At 39.4% G+C, this 19832-nt stretch overlaps 1 protein-coding gene across 3 annotated transcripts in view; it reads right to left on the minus strand.

Annotated features, from left to right (window-relative positions):
• Positions 1-2244: 2244 nt before the first annotated feature.
• The window catches only part of VWC2L (von Willebrand factor C domain containing 2 like), a 169473-nt gene continuing 151885 nt past the window's right edge, over positions 2245-19832 (minus strand). For all 3 annotated transcript variants that reach the window (XR_004053231.1, XM_030916777.1, XM_010372154.2), the window contains one exon: positions 2245-5551. Coding sequence is in view for 2 of the 3 variants with exons in the window: in XM_010372154.2 (XP_010370456.1) it covers positions 5403-5551 (149 nt within the window). In the remaining variant the exon portion in view is untranslated. The remainder of the gene's footprint in view (positions 5552-19832) is intronic.

Below are 19832 nucleotides of genomic sequence, written 5' to 3' on the forward strand. Positions count from 1 at the left end.
CTAGGGAGAATCAAGTATTCATACTAGACAGTACAGTTTGAGGCTCACTGATAATGGTGTCACCCCAATTTAAGGTATAAATCCCTTATGTATTTGATAAGGTATAGGTGAGATTGCTGGCTCAGAGATAGCATTTTGTCTTTCAAAATCATAAAAATACATTTCTTTAAAAGAGTAATATTCCCAACATAAAACCTAAAGTAACAAACCCAGGACTCTGTCTCAGTTCATAGCTTTCTCCTCTAGACTTTGAGGTATCCTCTCCATGAGACTTGAATCTGAATTGAACTGTAAGCAGTCCTGTACAATGGACATACAGAGTAGAGAATTTCTCTCTAGTTTGACATGAAAGAAAGTCTAATCTTGTTTTAAGAAAATGGTAGTGGAGCTGGGGTGTGTATTCTTGTGTGTGGGGATGCCATGCTGATGTTTTCTTAGTGGTTGCCCTTGTTTTCCTTCCTCCAACAATGCAGAAGATGATGGCAATTCATAAAATGTTGCTCAGTTTTGCTCTGCATTAAGCAATTTGTTTGTCTCAAGGAGAAGAAAAATAACAATTTACTCTTAGTCCCTAAGGAAACTTACATACATATCAAAGCCACTGTCTTCTGTGTTCTGGTCATCAGCAACAATTCTTGCTCCAGGGCTCTTTGACCCTTGGAGGTCAATGGTAGAAAGCCTCTTGCCCTGCTGTTTCCCTGCTCAGTCCAGAAAGAAGTTTAACATGGAGCTTTAAGAAACACACACCCTCGAAGAACAATAAACTAAGGACTGTCAGAATTCATAGCTGAACTTAGGAGGCAAAACAACCACATCCAAAGTTATGGACTGTTTGAATCATGCAAACATCTCTTTCTCATATTTTAGAAAACCTAAGAAGTTTTAATAGAGATTAAATATTAAGTGATACTAAGAATTAATTTTGTTAGGTTTAATAAAATAATGTGTAACAGTATGGTCTTGTAAGAAAATGTCACTCTTCTTAGATGATTACTGCAACTTGTAGGGATAAGATCATATGATGCTTGATATTTGCTTAAAAAAAGAAGGGTTGGGCACAGTAGCTCACACTTGTAATCCCGGCACATTGGGAGGCCACAGCAAGCAGATTTATTGAGCCCTTGAGATCAGCCTGGGCAACATGCAAAACCCTATCTCTACAAAAAAATTAACCAGGCCTGATACGTCTGTAGTCCTAGCTACTTGAGAGGCTGAAGTGGGAGGGTTATCTGAGCCAGGGAGGTCAAGGCTGCAGTGAGCTGTAATTGCACTGCTGTACTCCAGCCTGTGTGACTGAGTGAGACCCTGTCTCAAAAAAAAAAAAAAAAAAAAAAAAAAAAAAAAAAAAAAAAAAAAAGACTTAAGGGGGATAAAGAAAAAATGAAGTATTATATGGAGGGCATTATGTTAAGTGAAATAAGTCACACCAGAATGAAAAATACTGCATGATCTCACTTTTATATGCAAACTTATTAGATTCTTGATTTGTAATTTAGGAATAACATTACCTCTTTAAAGGGGTTGCATGAGAATTAAGTGTGATGATATGAGTAAATTTCAAGTCATAGTCTCTGGCATATAAGTGTTAAATGAACTGTAGGTAGTAGCATTGGTTATTTAATAAACATTTGTTGGATTGTTAAAAATATTCACAAAATCTTGATCACAGTTGAATCTGGGCATTGGGTAAATGGAGGTTCTTTATATTATTTTCTTTATTTTTATATATGTTTGAAAACTTTTAGAATAAAATTTCCTGCTTTGCTACTTACTGGCCTGTGACTTTGGGCAAAGCATTTAGCCGTTTTATATTCTGGTTTCCTCAAGAACAAAGCAGAGATGACAAGAGTTCCTCTCTCATAGGTGTGCTGTATGGATTGAATACAATCCTGTGGGCCCAGAGCTTAGCATTGGGCCTGGCTCAGAGCCAGCACTCAATAATTATAGATTATCATTAGCATAGTATATGGATCTGGGGTCAGGAAAAGAATTTTACTATCGCTTACCCTCTCACTGCTGGCTTATTTGAGCCTCCTCTCGGATCCCCAAGTCAGCAATGCCTTGCATTATGAAAAATGAAAATGTGTGCAGGCAAATGCAAAAGCTAATGCTTCATTCTAATTGAATACAGCTCTAATGACACATGTACTTTCTAGATGATAGAAGTAACCAAGAAGTAGTCATTAAATAATGAGGGTAGGGAGAAGGGAGAAATGTGGGAAGGAAAATATACCACAAACAATGTTTGCTGGTTAACACACTTTATATTTAACAAAATAATTTTTTTAATAATATATTCTTTTACACATGAAATATTGTTGCTAGAATCCCCTTTTTACAGTTTAGTGTTCAGGTTTTTTTTTTTTTTTCTCACTAGTTTTCAGGCACACCATTTTTCAAAGATTTTAGAAACTGAATCGTTTTTAATAGGCATCAGCTGACAAACAAGATGTTGATCCCTTATTTTAACATAGCTATCATTAAAGCCGAGAACCAAAGGTGGAGGAGAAATAGGAGTACAGAGGTGACAGTGTGGCTGCAAACAAAGACTTCACAAGAAACAAACAACAGATGAGACCAGAGCTCTCTTGTTCAGAGTCTGGAAAGACTTTCTCAATGACCTGGGTAGAAGGAAGTTGTAAATGTTTATCAGTTTATGAGAAATTGTCACAGTATAGGTTCATCTCTCCCTAAAGGGGGAAAAATGTCAGTGCTACAAAATCTTAAAGGAAACAGCTTGTAGTGAAACTTTGAGAAAAAGAAAATCCAACAACAACAAAACCGACAATAAAAATCTCTCTCTCTAGCTGGTTATCAGAGACCACAGAACAGCCTGCTTTCTGCAAACTCTCTGAAGAGAGATCCTTAATGGATGGCCCATTCCATTCTAGTAAATTCTTGCTGTGACTCTCACTGTGCCAATACTTAGATGCAAAATTTCTGCACTTCAACTTCCCAGTTGCACTCTTTCTGTTTTCTAAAAAAGGACATAGTAACTCCTTAATAATAGATAAGGTACTATGCTGCATGGCTCTATTAATGATATTTTCTGAGTTTCAAACCTTATTCCTGTCATTTATTATTATTATTTCTTTCCAAGAGTGTGGATTTTTGAAGTTGGCTACAGGCAACCTCAGGGCAAAGAAAGCTCTATAATACATCTCTGTCTAGACACAAGCTGAAGTGTGGAATGCCTTTACTTTTGAGTGCAGACATAAATCATGCAGCATTGCTCATGAATGATTCATGACTGTCTATATGATGTATCCATGGTGGCAACTGAAAGGCACCAACCTTGCTGCAAATTGGTGTTCTAAGGGAAGGTGGCTTGATGTTCTTCCTCAGGATGGTGCCGGCATGGCTATTTGTATCATAACACAAGCACAGTGTGCGTAAAAATATCAGGTCCAACTCGTCGGCACATTAATTTTGGAAATGACAACTCTTTCTTGATGACAGGAGATGCTTCCACGGAGGGGAGGCTGACAATTTTAAATGAAAAACCAGTTGACAAGACTGAAAAAGTATGTTTCCTGAGGGTGGGCCTATAGCATTAGAAGCCTCACTCTCTATGGAGAAGACTGAGCCCTTGGGAATGCTGACTGTATATGTTCCAAAGGGATCAGAAGCTCACAAAAGCCACACGTGCTGCTAGAGCTTGCCTAGTGTGTTCCCTGGCAGAAACCACTATATACTGATTATTCTAGGCCACTGGTTCTCAACCAGGTGAAATTATGCCCCTCACTCCCACTCCTTAAGGACATTAGGCAATGTCTGGAGACAATTGGTTGTCACCCGCCGCTGGGATGTTGCTACTGGCACCTAGTGGATAGAAGCCAGAGATGCTGCTAAACATCCTAAAAACACATAGGACAGCCCCCACCAACAGATAATGATCTGGCCCCAAATGTCAATCCTACTAAGATTGAGACGCCTTGCTCTAGAATATGGCACTCCACAGGAGCTATGGCAAAGCCCAGGTTGGGGGAGCAGAAAAAGAAAGAACATTGATAATAAAGACAACCTTAAAGTCTCTTCAAGGACCCTATCAGATCTGTGCCAGGGATTTTAGGACAGGAGCATGGAATAAGCGACTAACTATGCCATGTGGTTTCAGAATTGTTAATTTTGCACTTGAATTGAGGTGGCATCAGATACCCTGTGTATTTTTTCTGTTACTATACTAGCAGCATTACCAGGGCAACCTGGAGACTCTTCAAAGGTTCATTTTAATTTTTCAGTATCTAATATATACATTTTAAAAAATGTTCAACAAATGGAATTGTATTGTGCAAGACTCACTCTACCCTAATCTTTAATTTTAATCAGCACTTGAGGTGGAAAGAGTGTCCTGAATCTGTGTTTCAGACGTAGGGCTGAGTGGTTGTTACTACAACATGGCAAATACAGTCCTGAACTACAAAAACTGCCAGTGTGTACTACTGACTTTTAGCCAAATCTGAACTCAAAAGCCAGAGATGTTCAGAAGGATTTGGATTCACAGTGGGGTTTCTCACCCTGGTTCTGGTATTTATATTGCCCGATGACAGAGTGAGTTTAGAGTGTGTTTAGTTACAAACCAAACTCAAATTTCACATCATGAAAAAGTCTGATGATTAATGCTACAATTTTAAAGATCTGTCTCTCTTTGGATTCTTTAGTTAAGCTCATGGTGTTCTTTACATAATAGATTTTGATTGGCAGTTTCAAGGTTTTCCATGTGAAATGTGTGGTTTGTAAGAATTGTGAGCCCCCACGTAATGGACAAAGTACTTGTTCCCAACCCTGTCCAGCAATAGGTCCGTCTATGTGCCCACCCCCCTTTCCTTAGTCTACAGGGCATGATTCACCCTAGGGGAGCAATTGACTGGATGCTTTTGTGTCTCCCAGCTCGGGAAAGATCTTTCCCCTGACATTCCTTCACCAAACCGTTTTTGACACAACTCAAAACTTTACCGTGCAGTCAAATCTAGCCCCTTAGACTCTACAAGTGAAAAGAAAAAAATACTACAGGAGAACAATGCCATGTATGATGTACAGAAGAGTAAAAATGAAGTAAACCAGGGGACAGTGAGCTGGTAGGTCAGAGGCATCACCAGGGAAGGAGCCTGTGCAAGGCTATTTCTTTCTTTTTGTTCCAGAAATCCGTTCGTCAAGTCACCATCAAGCATTGGTAGATACAAAAGCGATTTAGATAGCTATATACTATATATATTTTATATAGCAAGAGAGAAAGAGAGAAATTTCCTCTTAGTAAAATATTCACTTTTGTCAACCCTAGAAGGTTTTGCTGGTGACCCTGTTGTAGCTGGCAGGAGTTTGTTTTGTTTTGTGTTAAACATGTGCAGTGTTGAAGCCATAGCATTCTTTCCTAAGAACTTGTCATTGGTTGGAAGTTTGTCCTACACAGTCTGCTTGCCTTGGCATTCACGTTTTGAACACTGAGCAGGCTTCCACCAGTCCCCGTTGTGACAGTGACAGATGTTACATTCGTCCACTTTCACTTCAATGCCAGCTGGAATTATTGTAGTTCCTGCAAAGCAGTTTGGACCTGGAACACACAGATACATTGATTAGTTGATTAAATCTGCAAGGCTCCCTTTCTCCCCACCATCCAAATCCAAGCCCCAAAGCCATGAATGAGTAGGTCAGACTACTGACTTATCAAGGAATTTTCTAGCCATCTCCTTGAAATTCTGCTACCTTTTGCACACAGCTCATATTTCCCATTTATATCATGAACTTAAATAAAAAGAGACAATCTTCAAAAAAAATTGTATTGTCTGCTTCCTGAGTACATGCTGTTTTCTAAATTTAGGTTCTGTGGGTCAAACTCTATTTGTTTTGTCCCTGGGATGTAAAGGCTGCCAATGTATGCTCTGAAACATGAGGGAGTGCTGACACGGTCTGCCTCAGACGGTGGCACCCGTGGCCTGTCCTCTCCCTTCCTGTGGTGGGTTTGAGACAATAAACTCGCCCGTTCCCCAGTTTCAGTGCCTCCCCAGCACAGTTCCTGGAATCCCCAGCTTGTTTCTTGATAACAATGAATAATTCATGACCAGATGATTTATTCATGTCCTGAACAAGCTTTGTTAGAGTTTCATTTGATTTTTATAAATGGACTTCCTTTAATCTGCTGGCTATCTCTCTCTCTCTCTCTCTTTTTTTTTTTTTTAAAGAATGACCCAAAATAGTGGGCTTTTGAAAGTCAGCAGGAATTTTATTTTACTTTTTGACATTCAAAAGCCTTATTGAAAATGTCCCCTGCTCATTATAGATGAATGTTTTAAAAATTCACCCATTTCAGGTTTTAAAAAATTCTTGTCTGTCTTTCCCTCCTTTCTCTTACTTTCCCCTTATTTTCTTGCATTTTTTGACCTTTCCAATGCAGGAATACCAGTGTTCAGTGTTAGTTATTACTATAGTTCCCAAATTCAAATGGAATAAAAATTGCTTCCCAAAGTGCAGTGGATTATAGTAGGGTGGTACGAATTGTTCTTTCTTTGACGCAATTTGGTATTAGGTCTCTGAAGTACACATTTGGGTAAAGAGAGAGAACATTGAGTTATGTCTACCAGTGATTTATTAACCCAGCATTACTGGCCACCCACCATAACCACTACAAAGTAATAAGGCAATGCATATCAACATAAGTGCCCTACTTTCACCTTCTTACCCCCTTGATAAGCAAGACTGTCTTTAACATCAAATAAATGAAATTTGGGGCTATGTGTAGTTCCACTTCATATTTGGAGTCTTGCTTTTATAAAATTATAATTAATTATACAACATATACTTTTCAACACAAAGCTATTCAATATGTTATGGTTTTAATTGCCCATTGTTTCAGAGCTCCCAGACCTCAACAGTGCATACACTTACCCGTGGTGGAGTGCCTATGCCTTTCTTCACTCTGTAACACAAACGCTTGGCATGTGCTCAAGCATAAAGAGCCACGCAGAGCAGGAGGGAATAAGGGTCAGCTCTGACAAGTAGCTAGCAAGCAGTCAGCCTTCGCCCAGGAGGGTGCTTCTTGTTCATTTTTTGTTGTTGTTTTTTGAGACGGAGTCTCACTCTGTCACCTAGGCTGGAGTGCAGTGGCACAATGTCAGCTCACTGCAACCTCCGCCTCCAGGACTCAAGCGATTCTCCTGCCTCAGCCTCCCAAGTAGCTGGGACTACAGGCATGTGCCACCACACCTGGCTAATTTTTTATATTTTTAGTAGAGGCAAGGTTTCACCATGTTGGGCAGACTGGTCTTGAATTCCTGACCTCAGGTGATCCACCTGCCTTGGCCTCCCAAAGTGCTGGAATTACTGGCGTGAGCCCCCATGCCCAGCCTTGTTCTGATTCTATGATTCTAAGCCACTGGCCATCCTTACTGCTGATTATTTAAGGGCTACAATATTCCATAGGTCTTGGGATTTAAGTCATTGTTTGATAGATTGGACTGCCTTTGGGTCTACAGCTCCCTGAGAAAATTCAACACCAAACCATGAATTTGTTCTGGACCCAGAACTGAGGGAGTCTTCAGAGAACTTGGCAGAGAGGTTTTTCCAGAATGTAGCTCATTCTCCTAGGGCCCTTGTTGACAGACCTCTCTCAGCCCAACCAGTTGTAGGTCAAACAGGGTCTTGCCAGGGCTAACCTAGCTTTAGAAATCATACTAGAATGAACTTCCACCTGTTTGCCTGGCATCAAACTGGAGGAGGCAGTGGTTCCTCTTACCACCTGTCCCCTTGTAACCAAGTCTATTTACCCCAATTGTCTACTTTTAACTTTTCCTGGTGGGAAAAAAAAAATTCTAAATAGTGGTTTTAAAAGAAGTCCCTGAACCAGGCAAGATATTATCCAGTAAGAGTTTTCCCAACTTCTTGAGAAGATTTGGATATTTGACAGTCAGAAGAATCTTAACTGTGTGAGCATGTGTGTGTATGTGTATGTGTAGAGATATGCTACTGGCTCACAGGAGGCTGGATAATATCAGTGGCACAATAAGAGAGACAGGCAGGGAGGGATCTTTGTGAAAAGAGAGTTCTTACAAATCTCTATGCATATCCTGAAGGGATATTTGACTAGAGCTCTGGTTTTCATATCCACCCCTTTCTGCATATGCTGGTATCGAACTATGGTTAGTGTGCATTTGACTAACCTCTATACATCATTTCTTCAGAGTCGTTTAGAATTTGCTGCACTCTCAGCTCAAGAAATACTAATGACTGTATATTGATTGACAGACTGCAAAGAAAGATCCTTTGCACGTGCCAGGCCTAACCAAAGACACTTCTGTAAATTATATGGTAAGCTCTCACCTCTACCTGATAGCCAGAGGTATTTTACAGAATCAAAAATTCCTGTTTGATCTCATTAGCTCTAGTAGTACAGTGATTTTTTATTAGTACCCTTCTGAGAACCTTAGGTGTAACTACAGAAGTCTCAAGTTTGCTGTTAATAGTCTTATCTGCTTAAAAGTAATTTAGATAATTGTCAAGCAGAATGGTTGGCATTATTTAAAAATGGTTCTGGTTTTAGCCCTTCTTCCTTAATAGTGGTGACAGTAAATGCAAATTTGCTTTGAGCATATGAGAGCCCACCATGAGTTCTTTACATAGCAACTCTATCCTTCTATCTATTGTCTACCTTGTATTTGGGGACTGCTTTCTTTTTGTCTCGGTAGATGTAAGGGAATACGTTTCTTAGAGTGAATTCAATGGCAAAGCAACATATTTTAATGCAGAGGATTTGGAGAGACTCCAGAGGGGAACAATGAAAATGATTAAAGTGAAGGCAGGCAAATGGGACCTCTGAGAAAAGGTTAAGGGGATTGGAATTATTTAATCTAGAAAGAGAAGATGGAGGAATAACTCAATAACTCTCAAAGAATGAAGGCTTTTTATGTAAAAAATGGTGACCAACTGTTCTCTCCTCCTTCTGGAGCCTAGAATAGGAGGAAATGGAGACATATTGATTCTCAATGAATTGAACACACTTACACATCATGTAAATTCTTCAGAGGACTGAGAACAGAATGTAGTAGTTGCCAACAATGTGGTGTGGTCTTCTCTTTTAGTGATCTTTAAGAATATAGGAGGTAGGCCAGCTGTGGTGGCTTACACTTGTAATCCCAGCACTTTAGGAGGCTGAGGCAGGAGGATCGCTTGAGCCCAGGAGTTTGAGACCAGCCTGGGCAACATAGTGAGACCTTGTCTCTACCAAAAACAGAAAGCCAGGAGTGGTGATGTGCACCTGTTGTCCCAAATACTGGGGAGGCTGACTGGGGAGGATTGCTTGAGCCCAGGAGGTCGAGGCTGCAGTGACCTGCGGTTTTGCCAGTGCACTCCAGCCTGGGCAATAGAGGGAGCCCCTGGAGGGAGGGAGGGAGGGAGGGAGAGAGAGAGAGAGAGAGAGAGAGAGAGAGAGAGAATGAATATGAATGAAAGAGAGAATATGAATGAAAGAGAGAATGAATGAGAGAAAATATAGGTATTATCTGTCAGATATGGTTTAAGTAGTTAGATCCTTGAAGACAGGAACTGAAGGTTTGTTATTTCTTATGGTCCGGGTCTACTACTGTGTCTGACAAATATTAGGAAAGTATAAATTTGTTTAACTGAATGAAATAATATAAAGTACATATATATTGGAAGTGAACTTAATTTCTGAACTTATGAATCAGGCTTTATATGTCAAGCCTAGGGTTAGTATTAAATGTATAGGAGTATTTGGTAATGAATGAAAACACATGGTGATAATTTCTTGAACATTTACTTCAGGCCAGAAATTTGTCTCATTTAATTATTACAACAAACCACATAGAAAGGTGCATGTTCTTACCTTCAGGACACTCAACCTCACAGATAAATCTTCCTGAAATTACATGTCCAGGGAGTGGCATCAGTGGGATATGAGTTCAAATCTCTCTGAACCTCAAGATGCTTCTAATTGCCCAGGAAAAGAGGCAGGTAGCTAGGAGTGCATTACTGTATTTCTTTGCCCAGATCCTGAGCTTCTGATCAGAATTTAGAAGTCTAGTTGGTTTTTGTGTTTGGATACTGAGACAAGAAATTTGATATGGCTAGAAATAAGTGAGACTGGTTTTTCTACAGGTCTGTATCAGATTTACTGGTTTTATATTGTGTATTTTGTATAGTCTTCAGGAAACAATTTATTTTAAAACTAAAGGAAATTTCTCATGGAGAAGATGCTTGGGCAGTTAGACTTTCCTTTTGGCAGCTGTGAAGTTCTCACTGCTACGGGATGTAGACCAACCAAAAAGTGGAATGAAAGTAGCCCATAACTCAGGAGACCTGGCTCAAGTGGAGGTTCTATGATTTATCAGCTCAAGTGCTCTCTAACCCCTACAAAAATGGGAGTCTATGTGGTCTAGTCTCAGGATTCATGTTTTTGAAAACGTGATAAAATTGGAAATGGAATTTTTTACTGGGAGTTGGAGCTAGGAGCAAAGAGGAAAAGGTAGGAATAATCACACATGAAACCCCCCCCCCCTTTTTTTTTTTTTTTTTTAAACGAGACACATAAGTAATTTTCCCTGCCGGGCATGGTGGCTCACATCTGTAATCCCAGCATTTAGGGAGGTCAAGTTGGGTAGATTGCTTGGCTGGAGTTTGGGAGACTAGCCTGGGCAACATGGCAAAACCCCATCTCTATGAAAAATACAAAAAATTAGCTGGGCATAGTGGTGCACCCTTGGTAGTCCCAGCTACTTGGGAGGTTGAGGCAGAAGGATCTTGAGCCCAGGAAGTTGAGGCTACAGTGAATTAAGATCGTACTGCGGCATTCCAGTTCAGGTGACAAAGTGAGACCCTATCTCAAATAATAATAATTTTCCATATTCTGTTCTTCTCTGAGCACATATTTTGCACATCTATAAAATGAAAACTGGTTGGTAAACATTTTTCCATGGTAGGAATCATTCAAAATAAATCTTACAAGGAAGAACAATATGAGGAATATATAACAGCAGAGTTGTTCTGGTGATTTGGCTGTGGAGAATCCAGGGCTCTATCCTTTCAGTCCCTTTTTATTCCATCTTCTCACCTCAACCTCCTCAAGATAGACCATAAAGCATCTTCCAGTGTATCTAGTGATCAGAGAACAAGCATTTGAAGTGATCTTTTCCAGTTTCAATCATCCAGGATTCTACAAAACCAGCAGAAAATTGAAGGGTCTCTGTCGTATTTGTGGTATTAAGAGCTGAGCAGTTTTCTTTTTCCTGGTAAGCCCTGAAATTTCCCCATAAAAAGGTGCATAAAAACTCGATGGAAAAGGAAGTTGATAGCTACTCTGGTTACACCTCTTCCAGTCTGTGTTTACTTATGATGTTAAGCATTAAACATCACATGATTGCATTAAGAGGAGTAAACATATAGCCTGAAATAAGTACTCTAAAGGAGAGGATCACACAACTGTGGAAGGTTGTAGCCGAGAACCTGACTTAGACTACAGAAAGGCTGACTGTGTGTGGGAGTGCAGAGGAGGAGCCATTGAGTGGCTATAGAAGGCTAATGGGGTTGAAGTGATGAGTATAGCATAGCATGATGATTTCAGTGAAGTGGCCAGGAAAACAAGTTGGGACAGTTTTGTACTGGAGCTGGTGTCTCATATTGGCTTGCAAGAGCAAACAGTTAACTCTTCAGGAATCTTATAATGTCATTGACACTTTTTTGATAGCTTGAAACTGGCCATAGTGGGTGTTTTTATGTCACCCAAATCAGAAAATGCTAAAACTAGGATTTTTCCCTCTAGCCAATTGTTAAATACTTTTGGACATATCCACTAGACTGGGGGCCTTGTTGGCCATGATAAAGCATTGGGAAGTTGCTGAAGGATTTTACGTACGGGTGTGTGTGTGTGAGTGTTACCATGAAATAGAGACATTGATTTCATTAACTGCACCATGGTTGGTATATGATTGGTCCACAGAGCACTCATGGATGAAATAGACGGGAGCTGCCTTGATGGATGCAGGGCTCTTAAGATTGCAGACAAAGACTAGAGCCCTCACAGGCCCTGGAAATGTATGATGGTAACGAAAATACATTCCTTTCTCCTTTGCTTTGAGGCATTGGGAGTATCTGCTGAAATGCTGGAGTAATATCAAATTAGTGTCAGCAATTAGCACACTGGCTTGAATTAGTTTATGAGATTATCCTTTATAAAGAGTAAAGTCCTAAGGGAAAAGCCCCTAGAAAATGTGCAATTTGATCCTGGGGGAGGGAGAAGAAAAGGGCTGGAGGATGGAGGTAATTTCTAGGAGGACAACACAGTTGGGGTCCCTTGGAGACCAGGGTCACATGCAATAGGATTAAGATACCAGGTTGTTGGGAGAAGAGGAGGATCCTATCTATTAACCAACAAAACCAACCCTAGATAATTTAAGCAGAAAATACACTTATTAAAGGAAGTTGTAGCCAGAGAATATTCAGAATAGCCAAGACAGCCAAGCCTGGCGGCAACATAATCACCTGTTGTGAAAGGGACCCCATGGGAAGTAATCAAATCATGGGAATGGGTCTCTCCTGTGCTGTTCTTGTAATAGCAAATAAATCTCATGGGATCTCATGGTTTTGTAAAAGGGAGTTCCCCTACCCAAGCTCTCTTGCCTGCTGCCATGTAAAACGTGACTTTGCTTGTCTTTCACCTTCTGCCATCATTGTGAGGCCTCCCCAGCCATGTGGAACTGTGAATCCATTAAACCTCTTTCCTTTATATATTACCCAGTCTCAGGTGTGTCTTTATTAGCAGTGTGAGAACAGACTAATATATAATAATATAAACATTAATTCCAAACAAGACTTCTAGAAGCAGCCATGATGCAGCAATGAATAAGAGTTTTTGCCTTCAGGGAGTTGACATTTAAATGGGGGGTAAATCAGGCAAAATGCACAAAAACAAACAGGACCATTTCAAGTCACAGAGGAGATAAAAATGACACATAGTCAAGGTCCTGGATCCAGAGTGGGAAACTAATATTTATAGAACATATTCACTATATTGCTAAAAAGTGGTTATCATGATCTCATTTCACAGGTGAGGAAAGTAAAGCTCAGAGAAATTAAGGGACTTGTTAAAGGGCAGAGAACTAAACAATAAGAGGGCTTAAATTTCAGCCCTCACATTCTGTTTCCCAGGTTGAGTACTTGAGAGAATTTCTTTATATGCTGATATTTACTTCTTAACCATATATTTTCCTATTCCTGACTCCCCAGTTTTCTCTTGTAGGAAGCTCATACAAAATCCAGACCTAACTGATAACATGCAATTTGGGTAACATTTTGAAGAATCTTTTCAAGAGCTTTTTATACATGGCCTTATTTTCTCCTCAGAGTATTATTTTTTCTGTTTTACAGGTGGGACAATAAAACAGAGAAATGTCAAGTGACTTTCTCAAAGTCACACAGTTAGTAAGTGCCTGGGGTGGGATACAGCACCATTTTTTTTTCTGTGCTCCATCCCAGAAGTCCATCTTTTTGTGAGTTAGAACTACTTTTCATTTCCTCCAAGTTTTGATAGCACCTGGGATGCTGCTGCTGTAGTAGAGGTAAAAGGCTACGATGTTTTAATTCTATCTCTCTCTCTCTCTCTCTCTCTCTCTCTCTCTCTCTGTGTGTGTGTGTGTGTGTGTGTGTGTGTGTGTGTGTGTGTGTGTGTATAAAGGGGTGAATGGATGACAGGAAGGGAAAGTCCGGCTACAAAATTCCCATGTGGGGCAGAGAAAAAGCGTCTCGAGTAGCTCTATTCAACCTCTTCTCAAAACTGCAAAGCAGGATTTTCTCCTGTGAAGCACATATGGCCAGGAAGGCAATGTGGTTCTAGTGATTATCTCGGAAGGCAGCCAGGTTGTTACAGAGATCTGATCTTTCAGTACTAGATACCCTGCTCTGTTGTTTGTCGATCCAGATCCTTTTTAAAACTGAGACTCCTGCTTCCCAGAGACTAGGAAAGCCAGGCTGGTCAGGACCACTTTCTTGATCTTTTATGATTTTAAGTTAGTATGGTGTCTCTGAAAATTCTCCTTGGAAACAGCTTCATATTGCCTAATTCTCCTTTTTGAGTATAGCAATTTTTGGCCTTGATTTGAAAATTTATTATTGACACATAGTGTCTTCTAGAAATTGGTTGTAAATGATCTTTCTGCTGCATAAATGAGGCAGGTTCCTATTGTGTAAAGCCATAAACATCCTATATTTATTTGGCAGAGCATCTAAATCATTGTTTCAGCAAATAGTAGGATTGCAGGCTTTAGTCTGTGGTTAAATTGAGTTGGATTATGCCCTTTCTCTTCACTAATTTAATTCTTCTCTGCTTTGTGCAGTCTGATAGATGCTATTGTGCTCTGACAAATCAAATAGGATATCTGATCAGGTGTATCCATCTTCAACTATTAAAATATTAGAAAAAAATGTTTCTAAAAACCAGTCATTAGAGCTGATTGCAGTTAAAATTGTACTAAGTGCCTTAAACTTCTAGTATAATGCTCCGATGCCCTTTTGGTGCCTGGGTAGAGAAGAGTGATGAGATTGCAGTTGCTGGAGGGAGCTTCCAGAGCAAAGAATAGAGGGCCTCTACCTGCTTTTAGTCACTCATCCCTATGTTACTTCCAAACCCTTTTTATTAGACCTAAAACAAAAAGCTTCCTTAGATTAAGGTGGCAAGATTCAGGAAATACTGTTTTCTCTAAGGCTGCCTTAAAGGTGCCTGTTAATCATTTTATTTGAAAATTCAATATTGCTGAACTCCCACACAAATTTCAGTCTGAGAGCTCCAGAGAGTTTTCTGGCCCTTAAGTATATAAGATTTATAGCCTGGTGTTCCAATTAAGTAAAATGCAAGGGCTGGAGTGAAGAGAAGAGGAAGGACGCGGTCAAGCTACACAATAGAAGTAAAGGTTGGCTGCTCTTCTTCTAATTTCAGGAAAATTCGCAGCCTCTGAGAACCTGGCATAGTTTGGGTCCTACGTTTGCCAGCTGTAGCTGTCTAGTCTCACCTTCAGGAGGATGTTTGTGGTCAAAAAATGGTTTGATTTGCTGTGGTCTACAACATTTAATCTGCTTAGTTTTTGTTTTGAATGATGGAATAATCTCTCAGCCAAACTTTCCAAGCCGAAACAAGACTAATCCCACCTTGTTAGATCTTTTAATGATTTTCAAATCATTGTCCTATTTCTTCTTGGCAATCCTAAAAGTAGGTTGTGTCATTACTGTAACACCCATTTTACAGCTGGGAACACTGTGGTTCAAAGAGATAGGAGTAAAGAGATACAATTAGGACCCTGGAGCCAGGCTGTCCACGTTTCAGTTCTGCTCCTACCATTTACTGGCTGCATGAACCCAATGTCAGCAGCCAAAAAGTGGGAATAATAATAAAGTGATAAGAGAACCTACTTTACAGTTTCCTTCCTTTTTGAAGGAACAAATGAATTCACATATGTAAAGCACTTAGAACAGTTCCTGTCACATAGCAAGGCACAAAAAATGTTAAGTTGTTGCTATTATGATTCTACTTATTGTTACTACCTGAGTTACAGTCTGTACTACTTTATGGAATCCAGGTCCTTTGATTTCTAATGTTTATTAAACATTTTTTTTAAGACGTCAGTGAAGAAATGAATCTTCTTCATGTCACCAATAGCTTTTGCAAAGTGAGAGGGCACATAGCAGTGAAATCTTTTCTATGTGGATTTTCTTCAGGCTGTGTACAAGAAGCAGGACGAATGAACACGTCTGAATAGATAGCACATCATTAGGTAGGGTCAGGGGAGGTACATTGGTCTGTTTCAGTTGTTGACTGAGGAGGGAGTCATTAGGAAAATGAAAATGGTTTGCTGTGATTGCTAATGGAAGTGCTGTCATTGGTTGAAAATAAAGGGCCCAGATATGATGGGAGAAAGTCTAAGTTAAGGGATAACAATATCGCAAGAACAGAAAACCAAACACCGCATGTTCTCACTCATAGGTGGGAATTGAACAATGAGATCACTTGGACACAGGAAGGGGAACATCACACATCGGGGCCTACTGTGGGAGGGGCGAGGAGGGAGGGATAGCATTAGGAGACATACCTAATGTAAATGGCGAGTTAATGGGTGCAGCACACCAACATGGCACATGTATACATATGTAACAAACCTGCACATTGTGCACATGTACCCTAGAACTTAAAGTATAATAAAAACAAAACAAAGAGGTTGCAAGCTAAATAAAAGAGTAGGCAAAGATATTTATCTAAATATCTGTCTTTCCATCTATTTATGTAGAGTGGTTTTGCAGGTTTTTTTTCCTCAGTGCTAAAAAAACTGAGATAAAATGTGAACGCCTGCCAGTCACAGAAATATTGAATTATGGTACCCTTCTCCACGGACTCTTCTGCAGTCATTACAAAGAATGAAGTACAACTTCCTGCTGACTTGCAGGGATTTCCATGAGTTATTGTTGAATAAGAAAGTGATTATACAGATAAATGGGTATAATAGGATCCTATTTTAGTAAAACAAATGTAGACAAACTTTGGTGCATATTTGTATAGGATTATATGATGATGGAGGGAAAATAAAGAAGCATGAATACAATGTTGGTAACACTGACTGTCTTGCTAGGGAAAGGGGCTACTGATGAGGGAGATGTGTAGGATAAAGGGGCAGGATAAAAGGCAAGTTAAAAACTGCACCAAAATAGGGCATCATGACATATATTTGGTTGTGTGCACAAAAATAAATTCTGATATTGGCATGCATTTTTAAATCAAAGCATACATTTAATGTTGTAGTGCTTCCTTTCTTTCCTTACAATCTATTATTAAAATGATAATGTATTTGACAACCAGGCACATCTTAGAAGGGGAAATGCGATGAAAGGCACAGGAAAGGGCAGGCCAAACAGAGGCTTCAATACTCCCCGTTTCTTTGACAATAAATTTCTAGTGCTGTGCTGCCTATTCAGTAGCCACTACCATGCGTGGCTATGGAGAATTTGAAATGTGGCCTAAGCTGAGATGTGCTGGGAATATAAAAAATAGACATCAATTTTTGTACCAGTACCATGCTGTTTTGGTTACTGTAGCCTTGTAGTGTGGTTTGAAGTCCAGTAGTGTGATGCCTCCAGCTTTGTCCTTTTTGTTTAGGATTACCTTCCCTATACAAGCTCTGTTACGATTCCATATGAATTTTAAAATAGTTTCTTCTAATTCTATGAAGCATGTTAATGATTGTTTAATGGGCATAGCATTGAATCTATAGATTACTTTGGGTAGTATGGACATTTCACAATATTGATTCTTCCTATCCATGGTCATGGAATGTTTCTTCATTTGTTCACATCCTCTCTGATTTCTCTGAGCAGTATTTTGTAGTCCTCCTTGAAGACATTTCACTTCCCTTGTTAGCTGTATTTCTAGGTATTTTATTCTCTTTGTAGCAATTGTTAATGGGAGTTCATTCATGATTTGACTCTTTGCTTGTCTGTTGTATAGGAGTGGTGGGAGAGGGCATCCTTGTCTTGTACTGGTTTTTAAGGGGAGTGCTTCCAGCTTTTGCCCATTTAGTATAATGTTGGCTATGGGCTTGTCATAAATGGCTTTTATTGTTTTAAGGTATGTTCCTTCAATACTTAGTTTATTGAGATTTTTAACATGGAGGGATGTTAATGGAACAGAATAGAGAACTCAGAAATAACACTGCACATTTATAACCACCCAATCTTTTACAAGCCTTACAAAAACAAGTAATGGGGAAAGGATTCCCTATTTAATAAATGGTGCTGAAAGAATTGGCTAGCCATATGCAGAAAATTGAAACTGGACCCCTTCCTTACACCTATAGAAAAATTAACTCAAGATGGATTAAACACTTAAATGTAAAACCCAAAACCATAAAAATCCTAGAAGAAAATCTAGGCTATTCCATTCAGGATGTAGGCATAGGCAAAGATTTCATGACAAAATAATCGAAAGTAATTGCAACAAAAGCCAAAATTGACAAATAGGATCTAATTAAACTAAAGAGTTTCTGTACAGCAAAATAAACTATCATCAGAGAAAACAGGCAACCTACAGAGTGGAAGAAAATTTTTGCAATCTACTCATTGGACAAAGGTCTAATATCCAGAATCTACAAGGAACTTAAATTCACCAGAAAAACCAACCCTATTAAAAAGTGGGCAAAGGATGTGAACAGACGCTTCTCAAAAGATGATACGCATATGATCAACAAACATATTTTAAAAAAGCTCAACATCACGGATAGTTAAAGAAATGCAAGTCAAAACCACAATGAGATACCAACCGTCTCATGCCAGTCAGAATGGCAATTATTAAAAAGTCATTTATTAAAAAGGCAATTATTAAAAAGATGCTGGTGAGATAGGAACACTTTTACTTCTGTTGGTGGAAATGTAAATTAGTTTGACCACTGTGGAAGACGGTGTGCTGATTCCTCAAAGATTTAGAACCAGAAATACCATTTGGCCCAGCAATCCCATTACTGGGTATATACCCAAAGGAATATAAAACATATTACAAAGATACATGCATGTGTATGTTCATTGCAGCACTATTCAGGATAGCAAAGATAGGGAATCAGCCTAAATGCCCATCAATGATAGACTGGATAAAGAAAATGTGGTACGTATACACCATGGAATACTATGCAGTCATTAAATGGAATGACATCATGCCTTTTGCAGGGACATGGATGGAGCTGGAAGCCATTATCCTCAGCAAACTAACACAGGAACAGAAAATCAAACACCACATGTTCTTACTTACAAGTGGGAGCTGAACGATGAGAACACATGGACACAAGGAAGGGAACAACACACACTGGGGCCTGTTGGGGGGTGTCACTGGGGGAGGGAGAGCATCAGAAAAAATAACTAATGAATGCTGGGCTTAATACCCAGGTGATGGGTTGATAGGTGCAGCAAATCATTATGGCATATGTTTACCTTTGTAACAAACCTGCACATTCTGCCTGTACATGTATCCCAGACCTTTAAAAATTAAAAAAAATCAGATTTCAAAGACTTAGTGCGTCTTTGAACATAAGACAAAAACAATGTAAAATAGCTCATTAATTTTTTTATATATAAATTACATGTTGAAAATATTTTGGATATATTAAGTTTAGATATATACATTAAATTATATATATGAAAAATTATATATATAAAATTATATATATACACACACACAAAGTTTTTTTTGAGATAGGGTATTACTTTGGTTGCCCAGGCTGAAGTGCTGTGGTATGATCTTGGCTTACTGCAGCCTTGATCTCCCAGGCTCAGGTGATCCTCCCACTTCAGCCTCCTGAGTAGCTGGGACTCTAGGCATGTGTCACTACATCTGGCTATTTTTTGTATTTTTAGTAGAGACAAGATTTCACCATGTTAATTCAGGCAACATGAACTCCTGGATTCAAGCAATTGGCCTGTCTTAGCCTCCCAAAGTGCCGAAATTATAGGCATGAACTACCACGCCTGGCCAAATGTGTTCTTAAAATTATTCTTTTCTCTTTATTTTTACTTTTTTAAAAAATGTGGCTACTAGACACAAAAAATTACATGTGTGGCTCACATAGTATTTCTACCAAATAGCACCAGCCTAGAAGAGTTATGGAAGGATGAGATGACAGGTGGCCAAGAGGAAACCGATTTTTATTCAATTTGGCAGGGAGGAATGCTAGGTGTAATGAACAAGGGCATCTCTTTACGACAGGAGTTTTCAAAGTGTGGGCACTCGATCAACTGCATCCGTATCAGTGGGGATATCTTTGAAGGGCAAATTCTCCAGCCCCATCAGACACCTAATGAATCAG

Source organism: Rhinopithecus roxellana, chromosome 14, assembly GCF_007565055.1.
Source record: "Rhinopithecus roxellana isolate Shanxi Qingling chromosome 14, ASM756505v1, whole genome shotgun sequence".
In the NCBI taxonomy this organism is placed as follows: domain Eukaryota; kingdom Metazoa; phylum Chordata; class Mammalia; order Primates; family Cercopithecidae; genus Rhinopithecus; species Rhinopithecus roxellana.